This window comes from Pithys albifrons, chromosome 9 (genome assembly GCF_047495875.1).
Source record: "Pithys albifrons albifrons isolate INPA30051 chromosome 9, PitAlb_v1, whole genome shotgun sequence".
Lineage (NCBI taxonomy): Eukaryota > Metazoa > Chordata > Aves > Passeriformes > Thamnophilidae > Pithys > Pithys albifrons.
This window is the reverse complement of record NC_092466.1, coordinates 9345077-9355333: the sequence shown is the minus strand read 5'-3', so window position 1 is coordinate 9355333 and position 10257 is coordinate 9345077. Positions and strand designations below refer to the sequence as shown.

Sequence of the window (10257 nt, the reverse complement as noted above, 5' to 3'; positions counted from 1 at the left end):
CCATTCTGTGGCACTTCCTAGTCCCTACAGGAATTCCTCAGCCATGACATTGCCAAATTCCCTTGGTAGGTTCCTTCAAATTAAGATATACACTCAGCCACAAAGCTTCATGATGGAAGTGTACATATCCTGTCTCAATAATAGGGAGAACTGTAGACTCCAGGGAACATTCAGAAGTGTTAAACAGGGTGTGTGCCGATAGAGAGCAGAGCTATTGGGATTTGTGAGAATAATATTTTACTCTACTTACAACTCCAGTTCTGCACTGAGCAGCAGCACCCTGCAATCCCATTTCCCGGAGGTACGCCAGCTCAGCAGCTCTTCTTGCCATTTCGACCTTGTGAGAACCTGGGGGAGTCCAGCCAATGCCTCTGAGCCAGTTCAAGTCAGACTTGTATTTTACCTGAGAGAATGAAACATACACCAGTGTGTGTTGTTTTGTTGGGCTCTAATCAGATCCCATGCCCTGAGTATTCAAGAGAGAGCATATAAACAACTGAATCAATACCAAGCAGATTATTCATTTTAGCAAGCAGACTGTAGTTCTTCCAAGAATGTGATGTTATTGATAAGTAAGGTCTGAGAAGAACATTACCACAAACAGCCCCTAGCACATGGAAGGACCACGTCACTCAGCTGTACTTACATCACTCTGCAGCTTGTAGGCCTGCTTTGCGTGTTTCACATTCAGCTGCTCAGGATCACAAGTGTATTGGTGCAAAGGCTGCCTGTAGTTAACATTGCTTGCAAGCTGCTGGCTTCTCTTGGCATGGAGGAATCCTGGCTGGTTGAGGTAACTCTGGAACTGTGCCCTGTTTTGGGCATAATCACTCTTGTATTGGATGTCACTCTGGAGTTTCCCCACTCTGAGGACATGTCTGATTTTGGGGTCATCATTTGCAGTGAGGTATCCAATCTGCTGGCCTCTGTCTCTCAGGAAGGCTTCTCTGTATTTGTACTGCAGGAAGTGCAGAGGAAAATCTTGTTTTCACATTCACATTACTTTCAAATTCTGTTACCCTTCCCTTGCTATCAGTTATGCTGTGGTAGCACAAAGTAGTGCACAAAGACCAGGGGTTTGTTGGATATCAAACTAAATCTCCTAATTTAACAAGACACTTTAGAAGAATGACCTTTATGCTCATTTTTAAAGGAGTGGAAAGACTTAAGGGGGACAAAGTGCTCATTTCTCAAAAGCAATCAGAAATCCTCTTGTTGCACCTTTGGGCACACCCAATACACAGGTCAAGCAATGAAGGTCCTTCATCTTTTGCTTTCTTGCTCACAGTGGTCTTCTGTGTTCAAAGATGACCCACTTTAGTCTAGACCATGTTTTAACTATTCATAGCCCAGTACCTATTTTATTTGACTACATCATAGTATGGCTCCTTCCCAAGAAAAACACTTGGGTCATGTAATAGAGCAGCCTGGTATTGGACAGTATTAATGGCAGCCTTTAGATGGAAATCTTTGCACTTAATCACCACTTGGTTTCACTGAATCACCACTTTTCCACACCAGATCAAAGCTCACTTATGTCAGAATTCACCCATTTTTACAGGTTGGGATGGCATGGGAAGAGGGTTGGAAAGTGTTTGAAGCTGAATGATTCTTACATCGCTGGCAATCTCTCTTGAAGCCTTTGCTGTCTGGAATGGGATAGCATCAATCCTAAAGTCATAGCCAGATGCCCTTGTCTGTTCCCAAGATGTTTTATACAATTTCTGTGTTGAAAAGAAAAGAACGAAACAGTCATTTCCCCCTGCAGTTTCTTAAACGCAGTCCCATAACTGCAATAATAAATGTTTTATCCTACTGAGCTTATTTGTATCAAGAATCATCAGTACCATCTCCAAGGTTTTGATCCAGTTCTATAGCTATAGCACTTCAACTTCTTTTCTATTCACCATAATGATAAAATGCCTCATCTGAAAAGTGCCACCAGGGTTTCCTTTTGTACTTGAATGTGGTTGGTTTTGATGTGATTTAATTTCTATTAGAAACTGTGATGCATCAGTCACATCAATATTGCATTGATATTGCCCTTATTCTCTCTTTTGATGCATCCACTCACAGTGTCTTGGGTTTCCTGGCATCATAATTTCAATACCAGTTATTTCAAGCTTTTCAAATGATCCCTGTCTCTATTCCCAGCCACATGTGGCTTCATTAACTCATATGGAATAACAGCCAGTTCTAACATATTTAATGTGACTTTGAGGATGTGAAACACATTTACATCCTGAAGAGAAGTTGCTCTAGATTTGGTTCTTCTTCCATTAGTAGCTCTCTTAAAATAGCTCCAGGTCTGCAGGTCCTGCTCCATGGTCACGGTATCTTAGCTGACACTTTTGTCTGTCCCTTTTTGATTTTATTAACTTGCTTTCTGTAAGTCTTTGAGTCATCCTTTCTGGGTTTTGTGATCATATGAATATAAGCACAAAACCCACTCCACATTTTAAAAGATAATCTTCTGCAGTACTAGGTGGTGCTAAATTTGAAGGTACACTGAGATGTGAGAAATCCTTCAAGACAGCCTGGGTAGAAGCAATGCAAGCATCACTGCACACCCTGCTAACAGGTCTGTGGCTAATCTTTCATCTGTGTGCAATCTTTGCACACAATATTTGCCTTTTTACCTTCTCTATCACTTCAAAAAATGTAAATCCTATTTGTTTCTTTCACCTTTAGAGCACCTATCACCAAACAAGGAACTCAAAGCTTCTTACAAACTAAGGTCATTCTGACCCTACAGGTAAAGACAGCAGCTATTTAATGAGGAAATAGGATATTAGGAATAGACTGAGTTCCTCTGTATGTGATAATGTGGAAACAAATTCTCTTTAAACCAATTCCACTCATTGATTCAGTTACATCCAGACTGATGACTGTTGTTGAACTATGCCCACGTTCAACACAGTTTTGCAGCTTCAGAAAGGTAGATTATACAGTCAAGGAAAGAGGATTCTCCCTCCTCCCTCGCCTAAACATAAGAAAAATATTTTCATTTATAATTAACCATAGCCATACTGAGGGTCTGAAATCCTTAATAATAGCTTAGTGCTCTGGAATGTTAAATGAATTCTCAAAAGAAAAATTAATAGACTTTTCCTGATTCCTCCAGCCCAAAACTAGAAACATGTTGGCTGTTCACATCCTCAGACTTTCCTTAGTTTTTGTCAGGCTCAGAGAATCTGGCTTCTACATACTTGAAGGGTTTTATTCCCAAGCAAATTTACCAAGTCACCTCCCCAAAGGAAAAGGTTTACTTACATCACTGATGAGAAGTGCATTCTGGCGGGCTCGGATAAAATCAGGATGATCAGGAGGCAGAGTGTACCTGTGCCTGGCTTCGGAGCCTCCAGCCTTGTACAGTCTCTGTGGAGCCAGAAGTCATTGAATGCAATTGATACTGGAAGCAATGTTGAAATAATTCTTTTATGCATTATAGCACATCAAAAGTTAAGATAATTTATACATTAAAATGAAACCTACGTCACTGCACTGGAGGTAGCTGGTTTTGGCATGAATCAAATTTGGAGAGTCAACCACGGCAGTGAACTTCAAGCTTTCTGGCTTCTGACGATACTTTACCTGAGAGGTGAAGGAGGCAACAAAAACAAAGGAAAAAACCCCACAAGATATTTCTGTTAATGACATGTGACAATTCCAAGTGTGTGATAACTGGAGTAAAACATAAAAGACACTTTTTCGAAGCCTCTTTTCTGCTTTAGTCTCAGTTGCTTTTTCAGCTAGGGACTAGGGAAGACTCTGTATAACTGCTGTGGTGCCCAGGCACCAAACTTCTTTGTGTGTGCATATGCAAGAAGGACTTGCCACTGAAAATTCACATGGAAAAAGCTTTTGAACACTACACTTTTGATAGCTCATAATTTTTCTCCATTAATACATGATACTGAGCAGGCAAATGCCCCTTCAGTGTGTTGTCAATGCTGTAACTTTCTATATAACTTCCATAACCACCTGCTTAGAATTTCATAATAGAGTTTACTGCAATTATTTATTGCTACATGTTTTGCTTATACTCTTGTGTTTCATTTGGAATGGAAAATATTCAGCAGGTGTCACACAGTGGACTTGTGTCTCCCATACTGCTTCTTGGTAACTTACACCTTGTATAAACAGGCTCCCACATCAAAAGGAAATGATAAGCTACATTCGTAAGTGTCATGTAACGAGGAGCCTTGATGGTAAACAATTCCTACAGACTTGCTATCCCATGAAAGATTTATCAGTTACCTCGCTGATGAGCTCTCCAGCCTTCTTTACACTTTCTATCTGCGGAGATCTCAGAGCCATCCAACCAACTCCTTTCATGAAGTTCAGGTCTGATTTATAGCGATGCTGTTAAAAATGAAAATCGTTAACTATCAGTTTTGTATCCACAGCTATTAAGGTTTTTTTTAAAAACTCCCTGATTCATATTCACATTTTGAGGTTTTTCATTTGCCATGCACATATCAGATCATGAAGCCAAACTGTTTGCATTTGTTCGTTCCACCAGGAATTAAATAATGTATCATATGCAAGTTACAAGAGAAGGCCCCACGAGTGAATTAGTATGACTCAAAGCAGTAAGTAATAACCTGTTTGTACTGGGCGTAAAAGAACCTCTTTTGAAATAATTTTCTGAGGTGAGTTCAAGTCAGGAATACTAATTATTTTATCTGGTTCATGCTTCCTCATTAACCTCATTTCTAGGAGGACACATTACTCTTTCTTTGCTCAGATTAAAGGCTTGCCTTTACCTCCTAATCTAGTAAAGAAAATCAGGCAGACCCAATAAAAAGTGGAAATCGGTAAAGTATCTGCAATCCCAACAATCTGACTTCAGAGTGATGGTGGCTCACTGTGTCACTTTAATACAATCATCCATTTTTCAGTTTTTTGTTCCCCCTCTATGTGTAAAAGAACATGACAACAAACTAGCTCATGTGATGTACTTTACTAGATAGTGAGGGCATAAGACAAACCATTTTCCTCATTTCACTGGTTTGCTAACTTGGTGGCTCCAAAAGCAAAGAGCCAAGTGCTGAGATTCTCACTCATCTTCTGTTCTCTGTGGGCAAGCTCTGAAGTACATGCAGTTATGGTCCAAGGACTAATTCCCTGGAAATGCCACTTTCATATAATGATAACCACTATTACATACCAGTAAATAGTAAAAAATCCTGCCTTCCTGGATCTAACTACCTGTATGTCATCTGTCAGCCATTATAAGAGAAGGAAGGAAGGAGAGTTGGAAAAGCAAAGAACTACATTTACCAATAGCTTCTGCGCCATTCCAAGAATATCTCAAAAATCCTGGCAATGGGAAGTACATTTGGGATACCAGAGAGCAAGTACACTGAGTAAGAAAGAAGGTTACAATACTGCCAGTGCTTTGAAGGCAAATTTAGTATGGATGTGGCCCATGCTGAGATTCCATCACTTCTGTCATCAAAGTTTGTCTCAAATTACATTTTTGTGTGAGCAATTTCTGCAAACACATTGGGGAACTTGTTATATTATATGGTCTTTTCTGTTTGAAAAATTACCTTCTTAATAACTCTTCTTACATATCTCAATTCTGAGCATTTAACCTCCTGCTCAAAGGGTTCTGCATGTAGAACAGTGGCTGTCAAATCGCTGACTGGCTGTGATCCAAACAGCTGAGAGATGGTTGTGGGTATCCCTCAGCTCTAAGATAAGTAACATGGACCACTGTGGTTTTCTATCTGATTCATAACAGGAGAACCTCTGGTTCACATATACTCCATATGTGAGGAGCAATCCGAAATCTTGATGCTGCACATACATAAATATACAAATGGTCTTTCTAAAAACACCTCCAAAAGTCAATATACAATTCGCACCAGTCACTCAAAGCCTTGATATTGCTAAATTCAATTTGCTGTTAACAGAAAGAAAGACTTTACCTCACTCTGCAGCATGTGGGCTCTTTTGGCCCACTTCATTTTCATGTCTTCTGGGAGGGCTGTAAATTCATGGAGTCTCCTCCTGTAATCTTGATCACTCGCTAAGGCCTGGGCTTTCCTGGCATGGACAAGATTCACCATGTCCATGGGTAGATGATACTGAGACCATACTTCTTGGGATCCCTTCTTATACTCTTGTTCACTCTGTAATTTGGCAGCATGCAAGCAATGAAGCAACCTGGTGTCATCATGAACGCTTCTGACACCAATGTGTTTTCCTCTCTCCATCACAAAGTTGTGTTTATATTTGTACTAAAAATAAAAGAAAAAAGGTAAAAGTGAAATGTTTCAAACTTAGACTGGCTACTCTAGCAAACTAACTTAGGATAAGTCACTGAAACATCTGTTTTCTGTAAAAGCAGTCAAGTTATGTAGCACTAGAAAGTAATTGTTTGAATATCCCATTGCTCTGAAATTTAAATACCATAGTACTTGCAACATTAAAATTACGCACATCTCAATACATTTTCTAAATATGCCCGAAGCATTGATCATTTTAACCTCAAATCATGTATTTTATTATCTCTGAGAGTTTTATTCTTATCACTAGGAATGAGAACATAAAAGAAACAAACAAAAGACTGAAGAAAAAAAAATCTACACAAAAGTGAAACACTGCACTCTGTAGCCTTCAGATTTGCAAATGCCACCCAGCTATTTTAAAGAGTAAATTCAGTTTTCCTGGAAAGAATAAGAACCAGCAACCCCTCATTCTCATCGTAGCTGGGACTATGACTCTCCCTATGATCTTGCATTTATCCTCTCTGTGAAATAGTGATGATGATGATAATGCTTATTTATATAGCATCAACAGGGTGCTTAGAACTTTAAAGGGAAGGCCTGGGCCCTGAAGAGTTCATAATGTAGTTGAAATGGGATAATAACACTTATCTACCACACAAGAGAGTTGTGGGGATTAAATTACAGCAGCTAATGTTTATAAAGTGCTTCCAAGATGAAGGGCCAAATTCAGATCTGTTGTAAGTGGATGTAATTCTATTATGGACTTGTACCATCTTGAGCAGATCTGAAGCTGTAACCTAAAGCACTCTGCAAAATGTGGTTAAATATACATTATAAATAACAGCAAGAAATGGTTGCTTCATAAAACAAACACACATGAAATATATTCATATTTTATCACATTAGATATAAAATATGCAATTAATACTACAGAAAATGAAGACTTTTTAAAATATATTTAGCTTCATCATCAGTTTTGTATAGAATTTAATAAATTTCTTGTGAGGAAAGGGTGAACTTAGGCCTTCTGACAAATGGACACCACCATGTCTGAGTGTTTTGTAAACGATAATACAAATGATAGGATATTTTTTAAGAGTAAGATGATTTGTTTCCTCTGTTTCAGAAGTTAAGGGGATACATATTTACAGGAACTTCCACTGATTTTCACTTTCTAACCAGAGAGGCAACTCCTGGTTTTCAGAGATTCAAAGAACCCTCAGCTTTTTCTGACTTCATTTCAATTTGGGAGAATTAAGCACTTCTAAAAGTCAGCTCAAAACAGAGTGGATAGAGTTAGTGGGCACATTTTTAATATGAGGAGCTGAAAGCATGAAAAGGAGCAGTATCCCTGTTTTTTCTGTTTGCAAATACTTCAATTCATTATCTATTTCCCACTGGAAGATGTTTAACCTGGCTTGGTTCCCTATTAGCAGCGATTCTTCCTCTTCTTTTTTTTTCTAATTCACACAAAGAATCTCATTCATAAGTAATATATTCTGTCTCACACTTGTCTCACATGGTTATGGAGTTGCTTTAATTCAGTAAAATCTGCTTTAGACATTGTTTTACATGAAGTTAACAGAAATTAGGCAAGAAGGGAGGTTGAATCATTCAACTCACATCACTGGCAATTTCTCTGGAGGCCCTGGCAGTCTGGAACGGGAGTGCTTCCATTGTCAGCTTGTAGCCTTGAGCACGTAGATTATGCCAAGATTCTCTGTATTTTGCCTAAAGTAGGAAAGGCACATGTAGACTGCTGTTCCACTTTTAAATGCACAAAGGAACAAACAAAGGAACCCTCTTTCATTTGTTATTCTGTGTTACAGTCTCATTCTTTATAATCAAAGGATTTTTTAAATTATCTTTGGGAAATCCTACTAACTCAGACAACACATGTCTCGTTCTTTATGTAGATTTAATTTACTCACAACCATATATGTGTAATTGAGATAAATATCATTATAATCAAATCAGGGAAAGCATAAATAGAATAGACCTAAAACATCCTCTGTTTATCCATCTTCTTTGCCACTGTACAATTCATATTCTATCTTAAATAAGTATAAGAAAAGCAGGACAAATTCTTACATCACTGAGGTTGGCTGCATTTATTCTTGCCCGTGTAAACTCAGGCAGACCCAGTGTTGGTGTATAGTGATGCTGACTGTCCTCTCCTGCTGCTTTATACAGGCGCTAGGAAAGAGATCAAAAATACAATTTCAGTTAATTTTCTCTATTGTTTCAACAATATAACAGCAGTATAACTTAAGCTGTTAATGATTATGACAACTATAGTCAGGCATTATTAAAAGCAGCTGAGTTTACCATTACAGTTGCAAAGTTTTTCTCTGGGCATAAAGATGTGGGGCTTTTGCTGGGCATAAAAATTATTGACATTGATTTTAATAAATATATGATGATGATGCCAACCCACCACATATTTAGCCTTGCATTCTTATGTTCCCAGCAGGCCAAAAGTAGACCTAAGCATGTTAAGGGCATCATGAATATGTGTTAAATAAAAGGACAGGCTTTTCTGGTAGATTGGACATGATTTCTAGCTCGAGTTTTTTTCCTCATCTTTCCTCATTCCTCACTTTGATAATTTTGTCTTGCTTTTTTCAGAATTTTTAAAAAGGTGATCCTTTTTATAGGAGTCCTCAAAAGGGGACCACACTGTGCAAATGAGCTACCTCAGGAAGACCCCATAAGTCCTGATTTTTGAGTCTCTGTTTCATGCAAAAAACTTGGTAACAGGACTCTATTGTATAGATACTATTTAAGCTTTTTAAAAGAGCTTTAACTGAAAATGCTATAAAATGTTTAGAAATAATAAAATGTGATCTAACTGTGGAAAAGCATGACTAAGTAATGCTTCCTTTTTTCTGATGCATTTTGCTTTTGGAACAGGGTTGTCTTTTTCCCATTTCTCCATCCTCAGCTTGCTGCCTTTTGAAAAGCATATTTTCTGATTCACGTTAGGAGAGCCTACCTCATTAGCAATCATATTGCTGAATTTTGCATGAAGGAGGCCAGGAGAGTCTGTCACCGATGTGTACTTGAAGGAATGTGGCTGCTGACGATATTTACTCTGAGTTTATACACAAAGAAAAATGAACAGAGTAACTAAATTGTCTTGCCAGATAAGAGACTTTTTCCAGTACCAGTGGTCTAGTATTACCTCTTGTATTTAAAACTCGTTTGTCTATTAATCCTTAGATTAATTTACCTTTTACTATTTTGAATTTTGTGCATTCAAGTCTCACAAGGTAAATGAAAATTAAATAAGAAATAAGGTGTAAAAAAAAAAGTGCTGCTGTGCTAAATATGCTGAAGACAATAATGAGGTTATTTCACTCCTTGATTTCATTAACCTGGGCTGGTGAAATCACAGAAATGGCAATCCAATCTAGAGAGAGAAGGAGCTGCACAAGATCACCAGACTTTTCTGTAAGAAAACCCAGCCTGTGGTCCTGTGTCAGGATTGTGAACAAAACAACTACAAGACCACTGCAAGGAGGGATCTGTTCACTAGAACAAAACTCCTATTTTTTCTCATTTCACGTCTATGTGAATATGGGCAAAAGTTTCAAGATTTGAAACTAGGAGAGACTGTACAAAGAGAACACAACAGAGGAAATAGAAGTCCAGTTACAGAGGGAGACAAACAATAACACACAAAAGCAGCAAGTGAAAAATAGACTAAAACTGTAAGGAAGGACCAGAGCTGAGGACAGTGGAATGTACAGGGTACTCTACAGCTCAGTCTAATTTTGGAGAAACAGTACAAGGTACTTATTATAGATAGGCATAGCCTTATGTTTATTTGAAAAAGCCCATTTTAATTCTAAAATAAATAACATAAAATAACTATCTCCTGGGTCTGAAACACGGGAGGAAGATTTGCAAAAAAAGCAGGCAAAATTTGAAAAGCCTTGAACTTCATCAGGTTCACCCATTTGCAGATAGGACACAAATGGAATGATCAAAGGAAAGGGAGGGAGTCTTGCAT

General features: G+C 38.2%; 1 protein-coding gene across 2 annotated transcripts in view; it reads right to left on the bottom strand.

The window, feature by feature from the left end:
- NRAP (nebulin related anchoring protein) overlaps positions 1 to 10257 on the bottom strand; it is a 50389-nt gene that overhangs the window by 1406 nt on the left and 38726 nt on the right. The window contains exons 32-41 of one of the 2 annotated variants that reach the window (XM_071563598.1): positions 9238 to 9336; positions 8334 to 8438; positions 7866 to 7973; positions 5940 to 6251; positions 4261 to 4365; positions 3496 to 3594; positions 3274 to 3378; positions 1617 to 1724; positions 647 to 958; positions 251 to 403 (exon numbers count right to left, since the gene is read on the bottom strand). In XM_071563598.1, coding sequence (XP_071419699.1) covers positions 251 to 403; positions 647 to 958; positions 1617 to 1724; positions 3274 to 3378; positions 3496 to 3594; positions 4261 to 4365; positions 5940 to 6251; positions 7866 to 7973; positions 8334 to 8438; positions 9238 to 9336 — 1506 coding nt within the window. The remainder of the gene's footprint in view (positions 1 to 250; positions 404 to 646; positions 959 to 1616; positions 1725 to 3273; positions 3379 to 3495; positions 3595 to 4260; positions 4366 to 5939; positions 6252 to 7865; positions 7974 to 8333; positions 8439 to 9237; positions 9337 to 10257) is intronic. The other variant, XM_071563599.1, reaches the window with a different exon arrangement.